The sequence below is a fragment of the Pongo pygmaeus genome, chromosome 23, assembly GCF_028885625.2.
Source record: "Pongo pygmaeus isolate AG05252 chromosome 23, NHGRI_mPonPyg2-v2.0_pri, whole genome shotgun sequence".
Lineage (NCBI taxonomy): Eukaryota > Metazoa > Chordata > Mammalia > Primates > Hominidae > Pongo > Pongo pygmaeus.
The window spans coordinates 50,443,587-50,470,427 of record NC_085931.1 but is presented as its reverse complement, the minus strand read 5'-3'; the positions used below and the strand labels follow the sequence as shown (position 1 = coordinate 50,470,427).

General features: G+C 52.3%; 3 protein-coding genes across 3 annotated transcripts; 1 reads left to right on the top strand and 2 right to left on the bottom strand.

Annotated features, from left to right (window-relative positions):
* Positions 1 to 276: 276 nt before the first annotated feature.
* Positions 277 to 4,044, top strand: RPS19BP1 (ribosomal protein S19 binding protein 1). Its single transcript, XM_054470169.2, has 4 exons — positions 277 to 477; positions 639 to 767; positions 3,232 to 3,329; positions 3,526 to 4,044. Exons 1-4 carry the CDS (start codon positions 426 to 428, stop codon positions 3,655 to 3,657), a joined length of 411 nt encoding a protein of 136 aa, XP_054326144.1. The 5' UTR covers positions 277 to 425; the 3' UTR covers positions 3,658 to 4,044.
* Positions 4,045 to 10,415: 6,371 nt separating this feature from the next.
* On the bottom strand, positions 10,416 to 13,015 carry ATF4 (activating transcription factor 4). The gene is made up of 3 exons (XM_054470167.2): positions 12,351 to 13,015; positions 11,431 to 11,748; positions 10,416 to 11,329 (listed from the first exon to the last, which is right to left on the bottom strand). The coding sequence occupies exons 2-3, from the start codon at positions 11,654 to 11,656 to the stop codon at positions 10,497 to 10,499; spliced, it is 1,059 nt and encodes a 352-aa protein (XP_054326142.2). The 5' UTR covers positions 11,657 to 11,748; positions 12,351 to 13,015; the 3' UTR covers positions 10,416 to 10,496.
* A 2,258-nt stretch (positions 13,016 to 15,273) lies between these two features.
* On the bottom strand, positions 15,274 to 22,102 carry MIEF1 (mitochondrial elongation factor 1). Its single transcript, XM_054470166.2, has 4 exons — positions 21,959 to 22,102; positions 21,365 to 21,542; positions 20,897 to 21,159; positions 15,274 to 19,883 (listed from the first exon to the last, which is right to left on the bottom strand). The coding sequence occupies exons 1-4, from the start codon at positions 22,100 to 22,102 to the stop codon at positions 19,077 to 19,079; spliced, it is 1,392 nt and encodes a 463-aa protein (XP_054326141.1). The 3' UTR covers positions 15,274 to 19,076.
* Between the last annotated feature and the right edge of the window lie 4,739 nt (positions 22,103 to 26,841).

The following is a 26,841-nucleotide window of genomic DNA, read 5'->3' as shown; positions in this document are numbered from 1 at the left end:
GGGAAGACAGCTGGATTCGCATGCCGCACTCAACCTGTGCGATACCTAGCGCTGGTTGAAGTATATGAAAAACACTCCGCCCTGTCGCCATCCTAGCCCTCCTCGGAGCCACGAGACCCGAGAGGATTGGCCAACACGGCGGAGCAGGTTGCGGACGGCTTCCGGGGAAGGAGGGGACTGAGCGCCAGGAGCCAGGTAGATTGGGATTGAATAACAAATGTGTCTTTCTGCGCCTTGGACCCGCCTCCAGTTTCCGCCGCTTCTTCCGCTCAAGTGTAAACCCCAAACGCATGCGTCCTAAGAAAGATGGGCACTTCCGCCCATCCCCTCTGGAACCCTCTGTTCCGGCTCGGGTTTCCGCCGAGACTGCAAGGACTGCCAGGTCGGAAGTAGTGTGAGGCTCGTGGGCGGAGCCAAGCGCAGCCATGTCCGCGGCCCTGCTGCGGCGGGGCCTGGAGCTGCTGGCGGCGTCCGAGGGTGAGGAGGGCTGGCCAGGGGACGTCCGGCGCGGGCAGGAGGATGGCAGTGGCTGCGGGCGGGAGCCCTGGATGGAAAACAATCCAGGCCGGGCTTAGCCCCAGTGGCACGGGAACGCTGCGCGCCCTCTGACCTGGGTCTCTTCCTCTCTTCCCCTACAGCCCCCCGGGACCCTCCAGGTCAGGCCAAGCCGAGAGGGGCTCCGGTGAAACGGCCCCGGAAGACGAAGGCAATTCAGGCCCAGAAACTGCGGAACTCGGCCAAGGGAAAGGTCCCCAAGTCGGCACTGGGTAAGTTCGGAAAGGGGCTGAAAGTGCTGCCTCCGGTGCTGGGACCTGCGCCCCAGAGGAGGTGGCGCTTGAGGCAGGGCTTGAAGCGTTCGCCCGGTATTGCTAGACCTACTGTGTGCCAGGCGCGGAGCGGGGCCCTGGACATACGAAGGTGACAGAACACCGTCCTGGCCCTCGTGAACTACGGCCCTAGTAGGGAGAGAAGCATCAAAGAATATCAAACCCAGTGTATCATTGCTAAGTGCATTGAAGCCTATGAATTAAAAGACTACGGTACTCTGATGGGGACTTAGGCCAAGTCAGCCTTCTCTGAGGAAGTGACATTTCAGCCGAGAGCTGAAGGAGGTATAAGACTGAGCTAGGTGAAAAGTTGGAGAATATTCTAGGAAGAATAGTATGTGCAAAGGTCCTGAGTCAGAAAGGAGGTTGTTGCCTTTGAGAATTTGAAAAAATAAAGGCTGGTACGGGTGACCTAGTGAATGAGGATCAAAGATGGAGCATTTAAACACATTCACTAACACTCTGCCAGGTGCTGATTCTCAGTGCTGTACAAATGTAAGCTCGTTTGATCCTTACAACAGCCCTTTGAGGTCGATACTACTATCACCCCCGTTTTACAGATTCAGAAAAAGGCACCTGCCCAGGTGGTACAGGCATTGTGGCTGCCCAGGCATTGTGTCTCCAGAGTGCTGCTGTTACCTCCTCCATTCAGATGGGACATGCTGTGGCCTGGGCAGTGGCCATAGCAGCAGAGATAACTAGAGAATTGTGCAGGTGGAAAATATGTTAAAGAGGGGGCAGCAGAGAATTTCAGCCTTTAGAGGGGTTTTAGTGGTGAATTGGCTGTGAAGGTGGAGCCTAGTTTCTTGGAGGATGTAGTGTCACTTAACAGACATAAAGACTTTCGGAGAGGCTGGTGTAGGCAAGATGGTGATATTTTGACATGTGTCAGGACGTGGTAAGCTCCTACTGTATCTGAATCCCTAGAGTCTAATGCATAAAAGATGTTAAGGTATTTGTTAAAAGAATTATGAATTCCAAGGAGAAAATACAACTTGAGCGAAAGTTTGGAGGCAGGAAAGTGAGACAGGTTTGAGCCCCAGCGATACTTGCCATGAAGCAGGAGTGTGGAGTGCCAGAGGTCATTCCCATCTGTCCCAGCCCTTGTCTCACTGTCGTGTCCTGGGGGCTCACCCACCTCCCCTGTTGGATGGAAGCTCCTAAAGGCACACACCTCCTTGGGCTTGTCCGCAGCCTTGGTGTCCAGCACAGGTTTTGGCACATAGATGCTGAGTGAAAGGAATGGCAAGCCTCACAGCCAATGGAAAGAACACCTCTGCGGCTGCCACCTTGCTCCAAGCTGCATCGTCTCTTGCCTGAATTATTGCAGAAGCCTAGCTGGTCTCCTGCCTTCCACATGCCCCCTCCCCCAGTAATCTTGTTCTCAACAGCAACCAAAGTGATCCTGTATAATCATAAGTCATTCCTTGTTTTTCCTCTGGGTGGCTCCCATTGTAGTCAGTAAAAGGTAGTGGTCTTAGGGTGCCTGACGAGGGCTATATGACCTACCCCCACCCCCAGCCAAACTTGGTCTCTTCCTGCTACCCACTCCCTCCACTCCAGCTGTTTTTGTTGTTGTTTTTGGTTTGGTTTTTTTTTTGAGATGGAGTCTTGCTTTGTCACCCAGGCTGGAGTACAGTGGTGCAGTCTCATCTCACTCCAACCTCTAGCCTCCCAAGTTCAAACGATGCTCCTGCCTCAGCCTCCCGAGTAGCTGGGATTACAGGTGCCCACCACCACACCCAGCTAATTTTTGTTATTTTTAACACAGATGGGGTTTCACCATGTTGGCCACGCTGATCTCGAACTCTTGACCTCAGGTGACCTGCCTGCCTCGGCCTCCCAAAGTGCTGAGATTACAGGTGTGAGCCACCACACCCAGCCATTCCAGCTGTTTTGTGTTTTTCAAACACATTTGACACATTTCTGCTTCAGGGCCTTTGCACTGGGTGTTCCCTCTACCTAGACAAATGCTCTTCCCCCGGATATCCACAGCTCTCTTCGAGTCATTTCAGTGAGACCTTCTCATTCCCTCCTATTTAAAATTGCACCCTCCACCCCTGGAATTCCCCTTTTCTGTTTCCTCTTTTGTTTTTCTCCATGAAATGTTTGTGCTTCTAAAATACTGGGTCCTTTGTCCTTCATCTCTCACTGAAGCGAAAGCTCCAGAGTAGCTCCCTTGGTGAGTAGTATTTAGGACATAATTGTTGGAAAATGGGGGGACCGAGCGCCTGGGGCTTTCAGCAGGACCTGTGTGGAGAATGCATTTGATGGAGAAGAGCCTAGCCGCTGTAATAACCTGGGAAGGGAACGATGAGGTTTGTGGCAGGGCCATGGGCCAGGGACTGAGACTGCTTCCAGGGGGAGTGAATCTGAAGTGGTGCTCCCTGCCTGCTACCCACAGACGAGTACCGGAAGCGAGAGTGTAAAGACCACCTCAGAGTAAACCTGAAGTTTCTGACCAGGACGAGAAGCACCGTGGCTGAGTCTGTGAGCCAGCAGGTTGGTCGAGGGGACTATGGGAAGGGACCTGGGAGGTGAGAGCCGAGGCTGTTCCCCTAGGACCCATGGCGGTCTCAGTCCTGAGCATAGGGTGGGAGGCTGGGCCAGCCCTGCCCTGCGCCGAACTCCCCCCGTGATCTTTGCGGGCCTCCTCTGCTCTTGAAATGATGGGCCCTCGGTCCCGTACCCTCCCCAGATTTTGCGCCAGAACCGGGGCCGCAAGGCCTGTGACCGGCCTGTGGCCAAGACCAAGAAGAAGAAGGCTGAGGGCACCGTGTTCACCGAGGAAGACTTCCAGAAGTTCCAGCAGGAATACTTCGGCAGCTAGGCTCCCTGGAGGGCACAGTGAAGAGGCCTTCAAGCCCCGCAGCCTCCGACTCCTCTGCTGGCTCCAGGAACCGGCCGTGCAGCGCGGCCAGCAGATGGCGATGCAGGACCAGCCTGGCTCGAGGAAGCCGCGGAGCTGGAGTCCAGTGGAGGCTGGAATGGAGCTGGTGGGCCGGAAGTCCTGGGGAGGATTTACACACAGACCGGAGCTGGCTTCCGCAGGCCTGGGCAGAGCATCTGCACCTGTCTGTTTTGTTTGCTTTTGCCCAGGTGGGGCCTCTGGGCTGTTTGCTGTGGAGCAAGGCTAATTCCTGAGCCCCCGGGGACGACACTTCCAGGAGTAGGAAGAAGGGTGGGCTTCCAAGTTATAATAAATGTGAACCCAAGAGCTGTGTGTGCTGCTGATCTGCCCCCCAGGGTGTCTCCCATCTCCCGTGGCACCAAAGCGCCACCCTGCCTTCCCCATCTCCCAGCGTGCTTCTGAGCTCCGGGTCACAAGTCCTCCAGTCCAGTCCCCGGCAGGCAGCCATCAGAACACCCACCTCTGCTGCCAGGGGAGCCTCCCTCCTCTGGGGATGGCCACCACAGCTGAAAAGGTGACTCTTGGGGCAAAAATAGCTGCTGGGAGCTGTTCCAGTGCAGGTGGCTAGGTCCAGCAGTGGGAGTGGTGCTGCTTCAGTCCGCGCCCAGAGAGCGTGGAGTCCACCATGAGCGGAGCATTTCACCCAGTGTGTTCCCTTTCCTGCTCATGCTCTGGTGAGCAGCCAGGTGGGGTCAAATGCCTGTCATAGTGGGGAGGGGACAGTAGAGAGGACTCAGGAGGTAACCTAAAGAAACGGTTTCACACTCAGATGTGTGCCTGAGCTGAAGGATGGAGGCAAGGGGAGGCAGGCGGGACCCTTCCAGCAGGCATGGGGTGGGATCAGGAGGTGAAGGACAGGCAGGCACTGAATCCCTGTGTGAGTGAAGACCGGAGGCGGAAGTGGAGGCAGGGCCAGCGGGGGAGAGGTGAGAAGTGAGAGCCCAGGAGTCTTTCATCAGGGGGCCTCAGGGGAAGGGAACTGGGAAGCCTTCAGGCAGCTCCTTTTGTCTCCTAAACTCTTCCCTCCCCACCATAGCCTAAGGGCTCCTTTGGTGTAGTGACTCCCATTGCTGCTGGTAGCCTGGCAGTCCCCTGAGGCTGGGTCTGATGGGAGTGACATCTGGCTCCCTGGGTTCCCTGATGACACTGCCTTCGGACCTGTTATTTGTAAGAGCATTTGCTCCCCCACTGCCCTGGGTGGTCTGTTCCTGGTCTTTAACCGGTGTTCCATCCTAAATGAGGACATGAGGGGGCCACACATCTTCCCAGGGGCAGAGCTGGAGTCAGGTCCTGTCTCCAGGTGACCTCCATCAGCAGGGGGAGGGGGAGGGAGTGTGCTGTGACCCCCAAACCTTAGAGACCAGGGCCTCTTCCTGCCTGCTAGGCTGTAATGACCCCACTGGGCAGAGAAACTTGGATATCCGTCCATGGATATCCCTTAATCTTTTAAGCAGCTTAACAAAAAGCCAACTCAGCCTCTAGCGCCTGGAAGAACAGGCTGACCATAGGCCCAGGGCCCCTTTCTAACAAGGACACGCCCACTGTTACATAATCACCCCGGTGTTCTTCCTGCTCCCTCCCTGTGCAGAGTGCAGAGTGACAGGCACTGTCCCACAAGAAGGATGGGAGCCAGGGTCCTGCTGCTTCCCCACTTGTGAGCTTCCCAATAAATCTTACACTTAGGCCAAATAACACTATTAGGTGCCTGTCCATGCCCCCTCTGGGTGACAGTCATTTGTGTTTACCGCTGGCACTCTGGTCCAGTGGGTCAAGGACAGGACTGAGGAGTCTGCCTTTTAACTGTCACCCTGAGCAGTTCTGGTGCAGGTGTCTGGAAGGCAGCAGGGAGCTGGGGCGACTGGGGTAGCACTGGAGGAGAGAGGGTTTGTCCCCATGCGGGGCTGAGGAGGTGCTGTGATGGCCAGGACCTGGTGACCAACAGGGCCCAAATAAGAGGACACTGAGGCCAGACATGGTAGTTCACACATGTAATCCCAGCACTGTGGGAGGCTGAGGCAGGTGGATCACTGAGGTCAGGAGTTCAAGACCAGCCTGGCCAACATAGCAAAATTCCATCTCTACAAAAAAAATACAATAATTAGTCGGGCATGGTGGTGTGCACTCATGGTCCCAGCTGCTTGCAGGGAAGAGGGCTGGGGTGGGAAGATCACTGGAGCCCGAGAGGCAGAGGCTGCAGTGAGCCAAGATGGCGTTACTGCACCTCAGCCTGGGTGACAGCAAGACCCTGTCTCAAAAAAAGAGGACACAGTTGTCACTTCAACCCAGGGCTGACAGGACAAAGCAGGAGGCCTCCCTGGGTCTAGACCGTGGACGGGTGTGAAAGCATTTGCATCACAGGTGGTTTGGGGAAGCAGGGTTTGAGGAAGCCACCCCATGACCCAGAGGAGGGCCCCAGCCATGGCTTCCTGTGTCTTCCACAGTGGGATGGGCTGCTCAAGCCCCCATACTCTCCGACCCTCTTTGCTACTAGAGGAGTTGGCCAAGGGGGCCAGGCAGGAGTGGGCCAGGACTGCAACATGGGACGGTGCTGAGGCCCAGCTGCAGGCTCAGAGCTTAGCCTGGGCACAGGCCTCCACCACAGGCAGTGGGACTGTGGCACTTGGTGTGAGCCCCATTCTTTCCTGCCTGGCTGACTTTTTTTTTTCTGAGACGGGGTTTCGCTCTGTCCCCAAGTCTGGAGTGCAGTGGCGCCATCTTGGCTCACTGTAAGCTCCGCCTCCTGGGTTCACGCCATTCTCCTGCTTCAGCCTCCTGAGTAGCTGGGACCACAGGCGCCTGCCACCACGCCCGGCTAATTTTTTTTGTATTTTTAGTAGAGATGGGGTTTCACCATGTTAGCCAGGATGGTCTTGATCTGATGTCGTGATCCGCCCACCTCGGCCTCCCAAAGTGCTGGGATTACAGGCGTGAGCCACGGCGCCCGGCCTGCCCAGCTGACTTTCATGGGGTGTTCTCATTCTCTGTGACAACTCTCCCCACCCGTCAGAGCCCAGCTGGGAGGCCCCGCTCTGTCTTCTGAAGCTGCCACTTTCTACTTGGTCTAAGCGTCCACCTTCCATTTCCCAACTAGGCTGAGAGCCCCCACCCCACCTCATGGGGCACCTGGGCAAGGGTGGTTGGCACTTGAGTGTCACTGCAGGGACTTTTTCTTTTCTTTTCTTTTCTTTTTTTTTTTTTGAGATGGGAGTCTTACTCTGTCACTCAGGTTGGAGTGCAGTGGCGTGATCTTGGCTCACTACAACGTCTGCCTCCCAGGTTCAGACAATTCTCCTGCCTCAGCCTCCCGAGTAGCTGGGATTACAGGCACATGCTGCCACACCCAGCTAATTTTTTAGTAGAGATGGGGTTTCACCATATTGGCCAGGCTGTTCTTGAACTCCTGACCTTGTGATCCACCTGCCTTGGCCTACCAAAGCCAGGGACTTTTTATTTCTCCCTGGCCTCTTTGAAATAAAATCATGCTCTTCCCCTGGTTTTCCCCATCTCAGGAAATGGGCCCTCCATCCTTTCTCTTGTTTGGCAGCGGGGAGGTTCCCTCTCTTCACACCCACATCCTGGCCGCCTCTCCTTGCCAATCCCAGCCCAGTCCCCTGCCGGGCTGACCCCTGCAACTCCGTAAGCACCCGTCTTAAGGAGCATGCCCAGCATGTCCAAGCCCGACCCAGCTGCTGTGTCACATCTGAATGTGACACATGTCACATCTTTCTTCTTTTTAGGGTCCATCTGTCTCCTTTACCAGAAGCAAAGCTCCATGAGGGCAGGGATGTTTACCTACTTGGCTCACTGCTGTGGCCAGCACCCAGACAGTGTAGTGCAGAGCGGGCACCCACTCAGGACTAGTTGTAGAAAAGATGGTCGTTCTCTGCTCTCCACAACCTACGGCCTTGTCCCAGACACAAAGCAGGAAAAAATGCTGAGTGCTGTCTGCTCCCGCCTGTGAGGTCCCTTCCTATCCCCCACCCCGGGCCCCTGGTCACTGGGTAAAGCCCAGCTCCACCTCTGACCTGGTCAGCCTAGGCTGGGCTGGCCAAGGCCTGGCAGGGGCCACAAGTTTCCCCATGCAGGGTGGTGGCCAGACATCAACTTCATTTCTGCCCCCTCTTCCCGTACCCCTTATTGTGCTGGGCTCTCCGGAACAGATATCTGCCTAGCCGAATCCAGCCCGTCTGTCCAGGCCACTATCACTGCCTATACCACCTGCCCATGGGCCAGTGTCCACCCACAGGCCAGACTTCCCAAGGGGGTACCTAAGTCTGAGTCTCAGCTGCATCAGTAAGAGGGTTACAGTCATAAGACCCTCCTCACAGCCTCTCAGGAGGACTCTGAGCTCATCACTGGAAGGCGCCTAGAACCTCAGAGCTCTTTGAACATTTTCGCTGCAGTCATTTTTGCTATTTCCCAGGCACTGCTGTAGTCCTGGAAATACGGGAATGAGCAAGACAGCAAAATACCTGCTGCCATAGAGTGAGCTTATATTGTAGTTAGGGAATGGAGAACAGAAAGTGAATCTGTATACAGATAAACTCAATGGAGAAAAAAGTTACAAAAAAACAGCAAGTGCAAGGCTCTGAGGCAGGACCAAGCTTGGCAGACAGATGGAGAGAGGCCGGGAGCACAGTGAGGGGAGGAGGTGAGGTCAGGGAGAAGGGCAAATCCACTGTGACCTGAGCTGGTGCCTTCTGGGTGTGGGAGGCCTTAGCTGCAGGGGCCTGGGAAGGGCACAGCCCCAGCATCCTGGCTCCACACCACTGACCTGCACTGCCCTTCTTGGTGCCTCAGTTTCTCGTCTGCCAAATGAGGGCCGACCCCCACTGGCACTGGATGACTCTGATGCTCCTGGCCACACCCTAACACCTATTTAGTACCTGGATGTAGATGGAGGCCCATGGCCTTTGGAGAATCCTAGAATCTCAACAGGAAAGACCTCAAAGAGCACCAGGTCCAAGACCCATGTGTGATGCCCACTACCAGTGGTGCCTCAGGCAACTTCTCCACAACCAGTTGCATGCATTCCATCAACAGTTGGCTCTCAGGTGACAGTCTATGCTGGGCACCAGAAAGGTCATGTGGGCCCCACCGTGCAGGTCATTACGGGCCATTTGTTTCCAGCTCAAGAGGCAAAATGAAGAGCCCAGACTGGAGCCCGAGTCCTGGGTTCAAATCCCAGCTCTACCTCTTTGCTCAAAATCCTCCTTGGTGAGCTGGGCGTGGTGGCGGGAGTCTATAATCCCAGCTACTCAGGAGGCGGAGGCAGGAGAATCATTTGAATCCGGGAGGTGGAGGTTGTGGTGAGCCGAGAATGCACCATTGCCCTCTAGCCTGGGCAACAGAGAGACCCTGTCTCAAAAAAAAAAAAAAAAGGCCGGGCGCAGTGGCTCACGCCTGTAATCCCAGCACTTTGGGAGGCCGAGGCGGGTGGATCATGAAGTCAGGAGATCCAGACCATCCTGGCTAACACGGTGAAATCCCCTCTCTACTAAAAATACAAAAAAAAATTAGCTGGGCATGGTGGCGGGCGCCTGTAGTCCCAGCTACCCGGGAGGCTGAGGCAGGAGAATGGCATGAACCCGGGAAGTGGAGTTTGCAGTGAGCCGCGATCACGCCACTGCACTCCAGCCTGGGCGACAGTGAGACTCCATCTCAAAAAAAAAAAAAAATCCTCCTGGGTGTGGCGTCTGCCTCATGGGTGTGCTGCGGGGACTGAGTGAAAGAACACATATGCTGTGCTCAGTTACAGCAGTGCCTGGGCTGCACTCACCCTCTCTCCTCCCAGCCATTCGCCGGGCACACCAGGTCTACACTACCTTCCACAGACAGAAAATGTGGCTAATCCCGAAGGACACAAGAGGAAGGGCAGACCTACCCGGGCTGGGCTGATCCTTGCATTCATGCATTCATCCGCAACAAAGGACAAAAGACATCGCCTGCCTGGAAAGGCGAAGTCACCCGGCCAGAAGTCTGAAGCTGCAGCGAGGAGGTGTGGCTTCTAAGCACTGATCCATCCTAACATGTCCTGAGGCCGTCAGGCCTTCTAGTTTAGATACCAGCAGGCACAACAGGCTTCACCGGAACTGTCGCCTGCCTTTGTGCCCAGCTCTAGCCAGAACCTGCGCAGGCTGTCATCCTTCCACCCCGTAAGGGGAAACGGAGGCCAACCCTCAGCTCCTGTCCTGCTTCAGCATCAATTTCCAAGAGCCATTTCTTTCTTCAGGATGAGGCTTCTGCAGAACTGTTCAGGTAACAAGTGAAACCTAATCTTGTGTGCCATCTCAAAGACTGTGCAACCTCATCCAGGGTTTTACACGATAGCTGTTGGCATGAAGCACTCTTGAATAAGCAGGTGGAGGCCCAGGCTGTCCCTCCCTCTGAACCTCCCAGAGATCTCCAGCCTCCTCCCTATACAACCAGCACTCAGCTCCGGGCAAAGGACCCAGCTTGCTATAACTGACCAATTATCAGGCTCCAGGGCCCCATGAATCAGCCATCGTGGCCTACACCTAGCCGGGCTGAGCAAATCCCACTCTAGGAACCAATCTTCAGCCTTGGACTGCCCTCCTCCCCCAGATCTCACAGGAAATGTTAAGACCAGCTAGGGGTGGGTGAGTGGCGCTTCATTCAGTTACTTTGCCAGAGAAGGAATTCACATGCACAAGTACTTTCCCTACAAAATAATTTATTGGAACACACAGCTACAGCAGACTCTGTACAAGCACATTGACGCTCCTGACTACCCTCAACTAGGGGACCCTTTTCTTCCCCCTTGCCTTGCGGACCTCTTCTATCAAATCTTTCAGGTACTGGATCTCCTTGGCCAGGGAATCCGCCCTCTCTTTTAGAGCCTCGTTCTTCTTTTCCAGCTCTTTACACTCTCCAGTGAGAGCCTCCTGCTCCGCCCTCTTCTTCTGGCGGTACCTAGTGGCTGCTGTCTTGTTTTGCTCCATTTTTTTCAGCTTCTTATCCAGCTTCTCACCCTTTACTTTTGCTGCTACCATCTTCTCTCCAGGAGGATCGTAAGGTTTGGGGCGCCCAGACCCACAGAGAACACCTGCAGATGGGAGGCTCCTATTTGGAGAGCCCCTGGTAGAGGGGCTATGCTGAGGAGACCCCAGATAGGACTCTGGGCTCATACAGATGCCACTATCATTATCTGAAGGGGTGTCTTCCTCCTTTATGCACTGAGGGATCATGGTAATAACATAAGCAGTGGAGTCTGGCTTCCTATCTCCTTCAGTGATATCCACTTCACTGCCCAGCTCTAAACTAAAGGAATGATCTGGAGTGGAGGACAGGACCCCTGGGGAAACGGGAAGAGGTTGCAAGAAGGTGAAGGGGGCAACCTGGTCGGGTTTTGTTAAACTTTCTGGGAGATGGCCAATTGGGTTCACTGTCTGGGGGGGCTCCTTATTAGTCTCCTGGACTAGAGGGGCAAAGAGATCACAAGTGTCATCCAACGTGGTCAAAAGGTCATCTGGCATGGTTTCCAGATCATCTATACCCAACAGGGCATCAAAGTCGAACTCCTTCAAATCCATTTTCTCCAACATCCAATCTGTCCCGGAGAAGGCATCCTCTGCAAAAGATTTGAGCGATGGGGCCAAGTGAGTCAGATACAAAGGTAGCAGGCCCCTAACCCTAGATCCCACCTGGATGATGTGGTGGTGACCCACTCACCCTTGCTGTTGTTGGAGGGACTGACCAACCCATCCACAGCCAGCCATTCGGAGGAGCCCGCCTTAGCCTTGTCGCTGGAGAACCCATGAGGTTTGAAGTGCTTGGCCACCTCCAGATAGTCATCTAAGAGACCTAGGCTTTCTTCAGCCCCCAAACCCGACTGGTCGAAGGCGGACATCAAGTCCCCCACCAACACCTCGCTGCTCAGGAAGCTCATTTCGGTCATGTTGCGGTGCTTTGCTGGAATCGAGGAATGTGCTTAATTCGAAGGTGTCTCTGTCGCTTACAGCAACGCTGCTGCTGAATGCCGTGAGAAGCCTGAATGAGAATCAGAAACCAACTCCCATTAGAGGTTAGCTGGTCTGAGAATTTCATCCTTCCACTTACTAGGCAGAACTTCTCTAGATCGGCCATCTAGAGTATCAGGAACAGGGCAGTTGTAGCCGCCCCTCCCTGCTCGCGGCTCAGGTTCCACAAAATGGACGCTCACGGAGACCAGGCGATTCTTCCACCGGCCACCAAGAGAAAGGCGCTCCGTCCCCACGTCCAAATACGGCCAGGGCCGCCGCGCCCCGCCCACCGCCCGCCCTTGACTCACGCCCGCGCCACCGCCCTGCCGCCGCCATCTTGGTTCCTGCCACGTTTCGCAGGGCAACAGCCGAGACCCCTAGCACCCTTGCGGGGCTCGGGGTCCGAGGGCTGTACGGCCCCTGAGGAAGCAGTCCTGGCACCCGATTGCGCTTTCCTGATCCCGGACACGCGAGCGTCTCGGGGACACCCAAGCAAAGACCACGCGTCCCGGGCGCTCGTAAAATCGCTTCCCCCTTGGCGGCACCGCCCCGGCCCCAGGCCGCACCCCACCAATCCAAAACCGGCGCCGGCCCAAGGAGCACAGCTGGACGACCCGCCCCGGTACTCACGCCATGGCTTAAGCCGCTGGTGGGTGCCGCTGCAGAGCCTTGTGCTGCTGCCGCCGCTGCAGAGGCCAATGCTGCCGCAGGCACTGCTGCCCCTAATACGCCATGGTGGCCGTGGACCCTGAGGGCGGGGAGGAGGGAAAGCGCGCACGTGGGGGAAAAACTACATCTGTGGGCGGGCGAAGTAGAAATGGCCGCAGATGCCGCCCGCCGGCCCTTTATAGACCGTCCCTATGGAGACGCAGCACAGACGCATCCTTCCGCCGCGGCCACGTGACCGTCTCCTCCCGCCCGCTCCCTTCCCTCCCTTTGACGCCCCGACCGTTTATGCCCAGGGCGTAGCTGTGACGAGAAAAGGAGTTTCTTCTTAGGCCTCACGAAAGGAGAGAGGTGTACTACTTTACTAGGCTTCCATGATCAGAGTCCGTTCTTTCCTTCGCCGCTGGAGCGCGGAGTGATCTCCCAGACACGCCTCGCTTCCAGCGTCGGCGCAGTGGGCGGGGAAAGGTCGTTTTCCGGCGAAGAGTTTTTATTCTGAAGGCCGAGGACTCCAGGTTATCGCGCGAGGTGCTGGCGAAGAGCGCGCGTCAAGCTGATTGGCCCAGGCAAGGTGAATCATATACACCTCGAGCTCTTATTGGCTCAGGGCCCTAGGTGGGCGGCTGCTGGGAGAGGGATCCAGGGGTCCGCGTGGGAAGGGTTGGGGTCTGGGGTCTCTGCTAAGTCTCTGCTAGGCCTCAGCCAGCCCCGCCTGTCGGCCCGCCACGATCACGCTGGCTCCTGCCCCCAGGCGGCCTTAGCCCAGCGCACCCCTTAGTGGCCTCAGGGACCAGCCCCTGCGGTCGGATCCCGCCGCCCTCAGTGGAGGTCCGCATTGGTGGCCCCGCCACCGCTCCCAGCCTGCGCGTCCTTCGGTCGCGGTGGTGATTTGTGGCCTGCGGAAACCGGGGGGTTACCTGTTCCAAGCCTGAGTTTTCCAGAGGCCCTATTCATAGCCAACACGGCGCTGCTGCCCCCGGGAGGTTGAAGGGGTCTCGAGAGGGCGCGCCGGGCCTGTCCACCTACCCCGAAAGGCCGGCTGAGTCTGCATGGCTCCTCTTAAACTCTGGAAAGGAGCCGGGAAGACGCGCCGTCTTGTCGCCCAACCGGGGTTTTTACAATTTTCATCCGGCTCAAGTGCAAGGCTGCCACAGAATAGCATCATAGAGGAACTTCTGGTGTCCGAAGATTGCGTTCCCCTAAGAACAGGATTTTCTTCGCTGCCGTCTCCCTGGCGTAGTTCCGATTCACTCCTGATTCTGAACTCCCCGGCCTAACCCGCTTTTCAGCAGTCACGCCCATGGCCCTGGGAGGAGAGGCGCTTGGGAACCCACAGCCACTTGCTGGGGGTTGTGCGTTGGGAAGGGGTAGTCTGTTTTAAGAATACAGAAAACCGGCCGGGCGTGGTGGCTCACTCCTGTAATCCCAACACTTTGGGAGGCCAAGGTGGGTGGATCACGAGGTCAGGAGTTCGAGACCATCCTGGCTAACACGGTGAAAACCCGTCTCTACTAAAAATACAAAAAATTAGCCGGGCGTGGTGGCGGGCTCCTGTAGTCCCAGCTACTTGGGAGGCTGAGGCAGGAGAATGGTGTGAACCTGGAAGGCGGAGCTTGCAGTGAGCCAAGATTGCGCCACTGCACTCCAGCCTGGGTGACAGAGCGAGACTCCGTCTCAAAAAAAAAAAAAAGAGTACAAGAAACCTCCGCATCCTCCTCCAGCCCCCTCCAGTCAGGCCCTGTGAAGATGGAAATTTTGAGTTTCCGCCTCCGTTTCACTGGGCCACACAAGTATGAGCGCTGTGATATCAACCAGGGAAGCACTGCTCTAAATAACCACAGGCCATCTGCTGCGCTCATTGACCCTCGCCCACAAATCCTTTCCAATGGTAAACCGAGGCCCAATGGGATGAGGCTTCTTGCTCAGTCACACGGCTCCCAGAGAAGGGAGTATGGGGTAGGAGTTAGAAGACAGATTTTGGGGAGCGCATCCAAAAGAATCCTGGCTGGGACATTTTGGCTAAGTGACTTATCCTCTCTGAGCCTCGGTTTCCTCATTTGTAAAATGAGACTACAGATGAGTATCCTTGTCTTATGAAGTGAGATCATACATGTAAAGCACTTAGCACAGTGCCTGGTACATGTAAGCACCCAATAATGGTTGCTATTGCTGCTACCGTTCATAGAACTCACGTCTCCTAACCCTGACTTCTGCCACTCTCCATCACATCCTCCTGCTGCCTCAGAGGACTCTTCACTATTATTTAATGAGATAAAACCAACAACTTTAAAACTGGTATACACAAGGCATACTGGATGCTGGAATAAAAGTATGTTTTTTTCTTTCTCCTTGGGGAATCATGAGTGTTGAGATATACAGAAGTTGGCGCCAAGAGCAGCGGCTCCAGCCTGTAGTCCCACCTACTCAAGCCGAGGTAGGAGGATTGCTTGAGCCCAGGAATTCCAAGCTGCAGTGAGCTGTGATCACAACACCGCAACTCAGCCTGGGCAACAGAGCAAGACCCTGTCTTAAAAAAAAAAAAAAAATACAGGAGTTTTCTAGCCTTTCCATGCAAAGTCAGTAAGAATCCCTGAGCCATTAGCCATGTCTTCCAAAGGCAGAACTAGGGACCCACAGGACGTGTTCTCCTTTTGCTATAGACAGTACCTCCTGACAGATGACTGTGCAAATGGTTGAGTATTAAAGTAACACTGCCCCAGTTTTGACACTGAAAAGGTCATAAAAGAATGACTCCCGTGGCAGCCTATCCCATCCATTCTTTTATAGAGACCTAGCTCAAACACTTCAAAGGTTCCCCTAGCTGAAAATGGAGACCCAGTACCACTCCCACAGGAAAATGTTCCATACGACACACACAAGTCACAGCTGTTGCAAAGGAGATGTTTATTTTCTTCTTCCCATGCCATGGAAGGACATTGTGTTCCGCAGATTTATTTCCTCCCTCAAGGAGAAAAAGGACAGCAGGTCTCTGGGTCTCAGGGCTAAGCTGCCCCTACTTATACAGACCTAACCAAGACAGTACAGAAAGACTGCTGACCGATTCCAAATCTACCAGCTAACACATCCACCACCACTGACGGGCAGGCAGGTGACTAGAAGGCAAGTTGTGGACTTGGCCTCAGGGACCAAGAATTTAAAGACTACAAGGTGATCCAAATGTAAGGTAAACATCTAGTGTGCAATTGACCATGGAATCCACTTCTCTGGTATTCTGGCCACTTACAGTAAGTGGCATCTAACAGGGCTGCAGCCTCCCAGCCTGGTGCAGGGGTCAGCTCTATCCTAAGTCTCCTATCATTCTCCTTGGCCTTGAGTTTCAGACAAAAGGGCAGAGTTCTAACAAATCCTCTGACAGAACACGTTCTCAGCCAAGTCAGTCCCAAGGAAGCATCATGGCAGAGAGCTCTGGACGCTGGCAGTAGTCTGTATTTACAGAACCCCCTCCTCGGGGCCTCTCCTGGGTCCTTCCATCCTGAAGCTGATTCCCCTTCAAGACTATTTGAACTCTCAACTTGAGTGGAGTGCAGGGAGCACAGTCAGCGAATATGGAATATGGACAGGTGGCCGGGACCCAGGAGACCGTGGGCCTCTGCAACGCTTCTTTAAACTTGAGCGTCAACATTTCTTTATTTAAATAAAACTTTAAAAGTCACAACCAAGCATGTAAAGAAAAATACTGTCATCTTGAACTCATTTTTTAGGAAGGGCAACAGAGGAGAACCAAAATAAACTCTGGAATTTATTAGGTTTAAGATAATGAGTGCATTTTTTAAGTGTTAGGCTAAGTATAAAGTTTGCTAACCTTGATGGCACACACACACAAATCTCTAGATGGAGAAGTAGAAGATGCTGTTACTTCAGGCAAAAGTAAGAGTTACTGAACAGGAAGGCAGAGTAGCAGGGAAAGTTACTCATCTTTCCCCAAAGATTTAAAAAACGGGGCAGGTACAGAATGTTGTCCTCTTCTATCCAAGAATCTCAAAGCAATTGCCTATGTTCCACACTTTATGATGAGGAAGATGGCAGCAAAAAGAATGGCTTGCCCAGTCATGGTCAGCAAACCCACCAGGACCAGGGCTGAGAGTTCACACTGCTGCTAGTTCTGAGGACTTCTTAAGAGGTTCTTGCTTATAAAACGACAAAGTTACGGTTTTGTCAAACAGTTAAACGAGATGCTCTTTAAGGATGATAAACTCATTTGCCTTCCTTAAATGACAATTACACTCAACTTAAATAACTTGGGACTCTTTAAAATCTTATCTTTTTTAAGCTCTCCTTCCAATTTTTACTTTTTTGAAACAGGGTCTCACTCTGTCACCCAGGCTGGAGTGCAGTGGCACGATCTCAGCTCACTGTAACCTCCACTTCCCGGGTTTAAGTGATTCTCCTGCCTCAGCCTCCCGAGTAGCTGGGATTATAGGCACCTGCCACCATGCCCAGCTTATTTTTATCTTTTTGGTAGAGATGGGGTTTCGCCATGTTGGCGAGGCTGGTCTCGAACTCCTGACCTCAAATGATCCACCCACCTTAGCCTCCCAGTGCTGGGATTACAAGCGTGAGCCACTGCACCCGGTCTTCTTCCAATGTTTCATGTGAAATTTGGTCAGAGATGCAAGCTTGGGAAAACTTAAATTTTTTTAATACTCATGGCAGGGAAACCAAATCATTTATCTCAATGAATAATCTATACTTTTGCAACACTCTATCAATCCTCTCCTCTCCCTTCCCTCTAATGGATACCCAATGGGTACACTGGAACCCTGTCAGGCTCTACCCCATACCTTCTAGATTCATCCAGGATGGTACTCAGGCATACAGATTTTTTTTTTTTAACTCTCATTTGAGTCTGACCAACAGACAGGGTAGATAAGCTCTCTCAAGATTCTCAGCTTTATGTTTTTTGTTCCCTCTCAATACCTTTATGCAAATGAAACTGAAACCACCATAAGAAATCCTTGTTAAGGGGAAAAGGGGCAAAAAGACCTCTAAATATAGTCAAGATTAACCCTAGTTATCAATTTCCTAATCTGTGACAAAAGAGGGGCAGGAATCTCTACCCTAAATTGATGCTGAGGTATCAATGCTAACGGGTCATTTCCTGTTACTATCGTTGGGAAGGAATGAGACAGCTGCAGAGAGCTTCACCAGAACCTCACTGATGGAGAGGTAGTCATCGAAAAAATAAGACAACTTGACGGGAGGAAAACAAAATACTGAATGGGCAGATGAGAAACAGAATTACCATCAGCATCTTGCTACAAGCAGGGAAAAACACAAACCAAGACGACACACGGACATGGTAGATTAAACATTCCTCCCCACCTTCAGGATACATTTACATTGCAATAAATACTGCAATCTCAGCAGCGGGAAACAAGGAGGAACATAGGAAATGCCCACCTCCTCCCCTCTGTCTTATCTGTGTGCTCTCTTCCTTGGTAGCACCGATCTCCCCAGGTGTTGGGTGAGAAACAGGACAGGGGGAAAAGGTCTGTGCATGCTCACTTGCCCTCTGGCCATTCCCAGAGCGCTCAGCAAACACTCCTCTCACGTTCCCATGGCAGACACTGGAGGATGAAGGGCTGGCTGTTGGGTCTGTTCTTGCTCTAAGGCCACATCCTAGAAAAGCAGGGCCTGTCTGGGGAGAAAACATGGCCACCAAACCCCAACTGGTGACTGGATTTTCCAGCTGACATTCAGTCAACTGTCTATTTCTGTCACCCTCAACTGATGGCTAAGGTTGTGTTCCTTCAAGGCCTTGTCCTGATTGGCAATAAAATAAGGAAAAGGTGTGAAAACCAGCATTCATGATGAGGTGATGCCCTGGCAGCCCCCATCCTTGTCTGTCTGACCCCTGCAGCCACAGATGACGAGCAGACACTGGGCACACAAACCCTTCACTACGCCCTTAACCAGCTCTGGTTCCCTACTCTGCACTTCTGCTAATAGCCACCAAGAAATTCAGTCTGCAAATAACTTTGCATTCAGCTTATCCTGTGTGGGTCATTAACAGTGTTCCCATGAGAGACATTCTCAGCATTTACGAATGGGTCAGGAGGTGGCAGGGAGGATGGACTTCTACTCCAGGAACCGCGGTCAAAGGCCAACTCCTCTACCAGCCTCACTCCCAGAAACCCTAAATACTGTCTCAGCACTCGCTCTGTAGAGTTCAGCTTTGAAACATGCTATCACAGCTCTTCAGTGGCATTCAACTAAAAGGCAACATCTTAATTAGGCAGATATGCTCCAGGGACAAGAGCAAAACAGAAGGCATGAACGAGAGAGGAAAAGATAGAAAAGACACTGAATAGGAACAGGCAAACGGGCAAGGCAGACCAGATAGAGGCAGCAAACATGGGCTGAAACGCAAAACACCAAGTGGTCCATGAGCTCAGGCCAGCACGCCACCTTCTCAATTCATTCCAGAAAAATTAGCCTGGAGCCAGGGGGCGGCAGAGAGCACAGTGATTGGTAACAAAAATAGGAAGAGTTGGGTAACAAAATAGGAGACGGAAGAGATGTCATTCTAATCAGCATGAAGTGACCAGGGTGATGATCAGCAAGACAGGAGGCACCAGGAACCCTGTGAGGCACCAACTACGTAGCCAAGTGTATCTAACGGAGAATCCAGGGCCTGACCACCAACACCTGCTTTGGCCTTCACCTGCCCTACGTCTGCAGCAGCACCTCTGGCTCAGACAATGAGCAATAGAGAGTGTATCCTAATTCGTCTATTTCTTCAGGGGTGAGCTCTGCAAATAAGTTCACCTTGGGGTTTAGGGCACTGGGCAGGACTCCAGCCTCTAAGTAGCTGATAAGTCCCCTCAAGGCCTGCAGGAAACGGTCGGCCAGCATATCCGGAGACCAGTCGGCCTCCTCCTGGGCCAAGTGGAGGATGACATTGGTTAGCTGGCTGGCAGTGAGGTGGCCCAGAGCCGGGGTGGACTTGCATATGGCCTTGAGGATCTTGAGGCACAGAGATCGGCAGCCCGAGTCAGCCTGGTCCAGAGCCCGCAGGCGTGCTGTCTCCGCGGGACGCAGGCTCAGCCGCCACAGGTTGTCATACTGGGCTAGCCGGTGTGGTTTGGCCACCAAGACTGTGTCACCGAGGGTCACTGATGGCAAGAAGTCAATGAAGAGATGTTTGTCACGCTCATACTGCACCTCCAGTGTGAGGGCTTCTGGGGGTGGGGCTGGGCGGATCACATAGTCCAAGAGGGACCCTATGGCTGGCCAATTGATGGAGCCAGCCACTACCTTCTCAAATGTATCTGCAACTGTCTTTGGAGAGAGGTAGCCCCCTACTACACAGCGGTCCCAGTAACTGCTCCCACGAGGAAAGTACTCTGGATTCTCACGACGCACCAGGAAGAAGCCAGGGACATTCATGATGGTGTCTTCACCAGGAATACACGACCACAGGTTCTGCTCCAGCACAAGGGGCACAATGAGTTGGATGTGGTCAGCTGTCACCACCTGTCAGGGCAGAATTTAAAGGGTTTTGAGGGTTTACTCTGTTCAAAAGACATGCTTCCTCTAAGATGGTTCCCACCATCTTACATTCCCCCAGCAAGAATGGGAACTCTAGGCCGGGTGCGGTAGCCCATGCCTGTAATCCCAGCACTGTGGGAAGCTGAGGCGGCTGGCTCACTTGAGGTCAGGAGTTCAAGACCAGCCTGGCCAACATGATGAAACCCCATCCCTACTAAAAATACAAAAAAATTAGCCAGGCATTGTGGCGTGCGCCTGTAATCCCAGCTACTCAGGAGGCTGAGACAGGAGAATTGCTTGAACCCAGGAGGCGGAGCTTGCAGTGAGCCAAGATCGCGCCACTGCACTCCAGCCTGGGCAACAGAACAAGACTCCATCTCAAAAAAAAAAAAAAAAATTCTTTCATGTCACCGTATCAATCTACACAGAGTGAGAAAACTAGAAAGGAGAGATGGGCACAAGAACATAGGAAGGAGGAGGCCTCTTATAGCTTCCTAAAAGTTGTAAGTAGGACTAAAACATGAGAAACGATTAAAGACACAAGAATAAAGAACAACAGGCCAGGCTCACGCCTGTAATCCCAGCATTTTGGGAGGCCGAGGCAGGTGGATCACCTGAGGTCAGGAATTCGAGACCAGCCTGACCAGCATGGCAAAACCCCGTCTCTACTAAAAATACAAAAAAATTAGCCAGGAGTGGTGACACACACCTGTAATCCCAGCTACTCGGAGGGCTGAGGCAGGAGAATCGCTTGAACCCGGGAGGCAGAGCTTGCAGTGAGTCGAGATCACACCACTGCACTCCAGCCTGGGCGACAGAGCGAGACTCCGTCTCAAAAAAGAATAACAAGCATGGATCTCCAAATGCTGCTGAGGTACACAGGATTCGGAAGCTGTAAGACCTCAGTCTTTCTGGCAAGCCTGGGACACTGATCTGTGCCAACAACACTACTGTGCTCAGCACCCAAACCCCACCCACCATGAGAACCACCTTGTTACCTGCAGGTCATCGTAGAGGCTGCCACTCAAGTACATGTCCCGAAGCGGCATGTCAGGCAACTTGGCCCGCAGGAAGCTCCGGAGCTCGGCACATATGTCCACAGCAGCTTGTTTGGCCCGAGCCTGCTCTCCAGCAGGGATGGCTGCCCGGTTCCGGTAGTAAGTAAGAAGTTTCTCCTGCAGGGACATGCGGAGTCGTGACTTCTTCAAGTCTACCTGGCCCTTCCTGGCCACTGGCTTGGGCCGGGGCGGGCAGAATGTATCTGCCAAGGCAAGAGAGAGAGGCACGTGAGCTCTGCCCATGCCTGCTCAGTCCACAGCTGCCTCAGCCCCAGAAAAAAGGGCCTGGCATGGAGGGCAAGTGCTGGCACAGTGCCTGGCACAGATGTGCTCAGGAAACATCTGCTGAGTGCAGGAGTGGTACTGAAAGTCCAGAGAGGTCCCAGGAGGGGCAGCAGCTCTTCTCACCTGTGTCGAAGGCAGAGGAGTCTGTGGGAAGGGTCTGCAAGGACCGGCTCAGGCCCGTCTTCATGTCCCTGTTCAGCAGTTGGGGGGAGCCCATCCAGTTTGGTTCTTCCCAGCTCCTTTTCCCCGAATGGCTCAGACGGGTGGGGCTGGTAGGGGCACTGATCGCCCGATCATACATCTGAAATAGCAGAGAGGACACAGGACATAAACCTGCCCTCTTTCCCTATTTCCTTCCAATTTACTTCCTCCCCAGAAGCTCTGTCCTAGTAAGTTCTTTTAGTAGTTTTGTTTTTATTTTAGATTATAGAATACTTTGCTCCATGCAGAAAATCTCAGGGAAGACTAAATGATATAAGACATAGATAATCCATGTCATGACCCAGAGAAAACTGTTTGTAATATCTGGTATGTTTCTTTCTAGATGCATGTAATGAGGATCACTCTATACATACTTTTGAAACCTGTTTTTTTCACTTATCATTGCGATCATTTCCTCCTATTACTAGAACGCTTTGACATTTTCTTTCTATAAAACATTACATCTTATGACCACACCACTACATTCCACCCCCGGCCCTGGCTGCGTGCACTTACCCGCTTAACTGCCAGCGTGGCGATGCCCAGCATGGCCGCTCCACCCACCCCCAGCACCAGCCGGGCATTGGAGAGCACAAAGTCAATGGCCGTGCCAATGCCATTGTCATCCTTCTTGCCTTTGCGCTCACCAGCGCCTGCCATTGCTCATCTGAGAATGAAGACAGAACACGCCATAAGTACTGGGACCCCAAGAACCTCCCTCCCCCAACAAGCCAAACCCCAACAAGTATAGGGTACCCTGTGAGTTCCAGCAACCCAAATCTTCTTGCCTCCAGCACTGCATGCTTTAGGGTCTGGAGGGAGCTACAATGTCCCATGATAGATCAGGATGCAAGGAGGAGGGGCTGATCTTGGGTACTGTAGGAAAACTTTCCCCAAGCTAGTGAGATTAAGAAAGCATTAAGCTCAGTGTCAGTCCTTTTTTGTATTACAATGAAGTACCCCACCATGCAAAACAACCCTCTCTCTGCCCCTTTACAATGTTAAAATGCAGGTCTCTACCCCTTCACAGGGGTTATAATGCAGGTCTCTACCCCTTCACAGGGGTTATAAAGCAGGTCTCTCTACCCCGTCACAGGGGTTATAATGCAGGTCATTTCTTCGTCCTTTGGCCACTACTTTGTGGAAGGTTAGATCTGAACGGGACCTTGGAGCTCATCTAATGCCATCACATCACCTCACACAGAGGTCCTCAACATAGGGAGGTGATGTGTCAGGTCTCAGAGAAAAGAAATGGTACAGGCGCAGTGGCTCATGCCTATAATCCTAGCTACCCGGGAGGCTGAGGTGGGAAGACTGCTTGCGGCCAGAAGTTCAAGACCAACCTGAGCAATATGGCAAGACCCCCATCTCCAAAAGTAAAAGATAAAAATAAATTGAGCGTGGTGGCACATGCCTGTAGTCCTATCTACTTAGGAGGCTGAGGCAGGAGGATTGCTTGAGCCCAGGAGTTTGAGGCTACAGTGAGCTATGATCGTGCCACTGCACTCTAGCCTCAGTGACAGAGTGAGACCCCATCTCTTAAAAATAAAAAAACAAAATGGGCCGGGCACGGTGGCTCACGCCTGTAATCCCAGCACTTTGGGAGGCCGAGGCAGGCGGATCACCTGAGATCAGGAGTTCAAGACAAGCCTGGCCAACATGGAGAAACCCCGTCACTACTAAAAATACAAAATTAGCCGGACGTGATGGCGCATGCCTGTAATCCCAGTTTCCCAGAAGGCTGAGGCAGGAGAATCCCTTGAACCCGGAAGGCGGAGGTTGCAGTGAGCCGAGATCACACGGTTGCACTCTAGCCTGGGTAACAAGAGCTAAACTCCCTCTCAAAAACGAAAACAAAATGACACAGTCATCTCCAGAACTCAGGACTCCCCACTCCTTGTATGATGCTTTTTCTACGTACCATGCTCACCCTTACCCAAATCAAATCGGCCCTTATTCTATCTACTTTCTGCAAACAAAACACAAAACAACCTGTACCAAACATCCTGCACACGGAACTGAAACTATACATCCATATGTGAGAAAGGTCCCTCCATGGACCCTCCTACTTGACAAATGCTTTGTTTCTTGAGAGAAGTGCGCAGCAGGGACTATAAAAGCTTAGGTGAGACTAGTATACCGGGAGATAAAAAACACAAAGGACACTGCAGACTCGACTGCTAACTGGAAAACAAAACACCCATCTGCTCGATTACACTTGGAAGAGGAACTAAAAATGTGTTCACCTGAAAGAAGTACTTGGGCACCACAGTGAAGAGGCTGGCCTCCAGTGCAGTGCACAGGCCTGTGCTGCTCCCCGCTACAGTGGAGTCTTCCTGACTGCGGCAGCAGCAGTCCCCAGATAAGCCCATTCCTGTGGAGTTAGAACCCTGGGCCTGAGCCGGGTAAAGGATGACAGTGTGGTTCAGATCGGAATACCACTCAGCATGCTGCCACTCTCCTCTATAATATCCCGTGTCCTTCATACCAGGAATGACATGAGGGAAAACAAAGTCGGATACCATTTAGTGTCCCAGAATGGGAGGACATCAAGAGACAGGATCGGCCGGGCGCAGTGGCTCACACCTGTAATCCCAGCACTTTGGGAGGCCAAGGCAGGTGGATCACGAGGTCAGAAGTTCAAGACCAGCCTGGCCAACATAGTGAAACCCCATCTCCACTAAAAATACAAAAAATTAGCCAGGCATGGTGGTGCGTGCCTGTAATCCCAGCTACTCGGGAGGCCAAAGCAGGAGAATCACCATTGCACTCCAGCCTGGGCGACAGAGCAAGACTCCGTCTCGAAGAAAAAAAAAAGGATCACTGAGGATTATCTTCCATGTAAAATAACATTCCTTCTAATACCATGTTACAAGTGGGTATTGCTAGCTTCAACATCTTAACGCTCCTGTCTCTGCCTCCCTGAAAAACAAAGAAATATTTCTGACTCTATTATTCCAGTAATTGAGTTAACTAAGAGTCACTGTCAAGCCCAAAAATATTTTTTTCCCTAACTAGAGTTCACACCTTGGGGGTACTTTCCTTTTCTCTACCATTTACAGTCAATAGAGGCTTCAGGTTTAGGGACATGAGAGACTATTTGGCCAAACCGAGTACATTCCTACCTCAAATGCACAGAGCAAAGCCAGGGAGAAGAGTTAACATTTGTATTTACAGGTGGAGTCAGGGAAGAGCACCAGACACCCTCCCTCCAGTGGCCACTGAGATAGAGACAGGACATACCAAACTTAGCAGGGGCAGAATAACCCAATCAGGAAAAAAGCAGAACATTATACATTTCCCCACACATAACAATGTCTCTCGTTTTAACTCTTTACTGAAATATTTACAATAGGGAGAGCCACTGGACACACGTGCCCTCTAAATGATCCCTGAGTGGGATGCAGCAGGGCCAGAAGGGCACCTCCTCACTCCAGGCAGAAGCAGCCTCCCTGGACCATTTTAGTCTTTGGTGCCCTTCTGATGACTGGTGAGAGCAAGGTGGTGCTACAGATGACAGAACAGAGCGTGGGTTTTAGAGTCAGAAATCCTGAGATACAGAACTTGCCTTGAGCCCTGACTTATTAGCTAGGTGACCTCAAATGAGTTACTTAACACCTCAGCTACGAAAAGGGGATAATGGTCCCCGCATGGGACCAAATCACAGGGAAGTAGTGAGGGAAAACCATTCACTGCAATCCTGTATGTGAACGGTATAAACTGTATTGCAGTGGATGGTCTATAAACTGTAAAAGTGCTCCACAAATGAGTTATCATCTAGTCTTTTAAGATTTCCATCCACAGGACAAAGGTCAGCTTCCAGAAGTCAGTCAGCAACCCAGACTGTCCTCTGAGTGACAATGCACCTTTTGAGACTGCTCTAAAACGGCCTTGAAAATTCGCAGTGATGCCGTCTTGGACTTGAGATCAAAACTATTTTTTCTTTTTTTTTTTTTTTTTGAGACTGAGTATCACTCTGTCACCCAGGCTGGAGTATAGTGAGGCAATCCCGGCTTACTGCAACCTCCACCTCCCCGGTTCAAGTAATTCTCCTGCTTCAGCCTCCCTAGTAGCTGGGATTACAGGCATGTGCCACCACACCCTGCTAATTTTTTGTATTTTTAGTAGAGACGGGGTTTCACCATGTTGGCCAGGCTGGTCTCGAACTCCTGACCTCAGGTGATATGCCCACCCTGGCCTCTCAAAATGCTGGTATTACAGGCGTGAGCCACCAGCTGAGATCAAAACTATTAAGTTGGGCCAGCTTGTTAAAGCCTTTTCTGCCGGGCACGGTGGCTCACGCCTATAATCTCAACACTTTGGGAGGCCAAGGTGGGTGGATCACGAGGTCAGGAGATCGAGACCATCCTGGCTAACACGGTGAAACTCTGTCTCTACTAAAAACACAAAAAATTAGCCGGGTGTGGTGGCAGGCGCCTGTAGTCCCAGCTACTCGGGAAGCTGAGGCAGGAGAATCACTTGAACCTGAGAGGCGGAGGTTGCAGTGAGCCAAGATTGCACCCACTGCACTCCAGCCTGGGTGACAGAGCAAGACTCCATCTCAAAAAAAAAAAAAAAAAAAAAAAGGCTTTTCCTACTGTAGTGCAATAGGCATCCCCCACCCACCATCCAAGGACTGACTGACATCACAGACCTGGTGACCTGGAACAGAAGATGGCATCCACAAGCTCAACAGACAGACACGGACCTTACTTGAAAAGTTAATTCAACTTGTTCCAGTTTAAACTGCTTCTCCATGACACATTCTTCACTCAGGTTCTACTGCATAAGTTTACAGCCTACTAGCAGGTAAGAACTCCACCTCCAATCGGGACTCTCATGAAGGAACCCCATTGCTTAATGGGTACAGAGTTTCAGATGTGCCAGATGAAGAAGGTTCTGGGGCTCTGTTACCCAACAATGTGAATATACTTGCTACTACTGAACTGTACACTTTAAAATGGTTAAGATGGTTAAAATAAAAACAAAGAAGGAACACAGACCTGGTGGGCAGAACTAGGGATGGAGAATTTCGGCTCTGCCAACATTTCAGGCAAGTTATTTAACCTGTCTCCCTAGATACAAACATGGGAACAGAAATGCCCACCACCCTAATATAGTAAGGATGATGAATAATGGAGGCCTTGCGGCTTCCTAGGATGACAGCAGAGAATTGGGAAAGTTCCAACTTATTTTAATTGAAAAAGCCATAGGCCTTTTGATAAACCTATCTTGCTTGAGTACATACGAGACTAGGTAGCAGATATTGAGTGTGTATTATGTGCTGGGAATTTTACACTTATTATTAATTCCCTCAATCCTCACAACAACAATCCCATGAGATCAGTAATATTATCCCAAATTTACAGGATGAAGAAACTGAGTAGTTTCTGTAACTG

What these genes read in the sequence shown, in the direction of transcription:
- RPS19BP1 (XM_054470169.2), top strand. Translation starts at nt 426, where the DNA reads ATGTCCGCGGCCCTGCTGCGGCGGGGCCTGGAGCTGCTGGCGGCGTCC. An exon ending in GCTGCTGGCGGCGTCCGAGG is followed by an intron (nt 478 to 638) that starts GTGAGGAGGGCT and finishes CTTCCCCTACAG; the next exon opens with CCCCCCGGGACCCTCCAGGT. An exon ending in CTGAGTCTGTGAGCCAGCAG is followed by an intron (nt 3,330 to 3,525) that starts GTTGGTCGAGGG and finishes TACCCTCCCCAG; the next exon opens with ATTTTGCGCCAGAACCGGGG.
- ATF4 (XM_054470167.2), bottom strand. Translation starts at nt 11,656, where the DNA reads ATGACCGAAATGAGCTTCCTGAGCAGCGAGGTGTTGGTGGGGGACTTG. An exon ending in TCCCTCCAACAACAGCAAGG is followed by an intron (nt 11,330 to 11,430) that starts GTGAGTGGGTCA and finishes AATCTTTTGCAG; the next exon opens with AGGATGCCTTCTCCGGGACA.
- MIEF1 (XM_054470166.2), bottom strand. Translation starts at nt 22,102, where the DNA reads ATGGCAGGCGCTGGTGAGCGCAAAGGCAAGAAGGATGACAATGGCATT. An exon ending in CTCCTCTGCCTTCGACACAG is followed by an intron (nt 21,160 to 21,364) that starts GTGAGAAGAGCT and finishes TTGCCTTGGCAG; the next exon opens with ATACATTCTGCCCGCCCCGG. An exon ending in GCCTCTACGATGACCTGCAG is followed by an intron (nt 19,884 to 20,896) that starts GTAACAAGGTGG and finishes CTGCCCTGACAG; the next exon opens with GTGGTGACAGCTGACCACAT.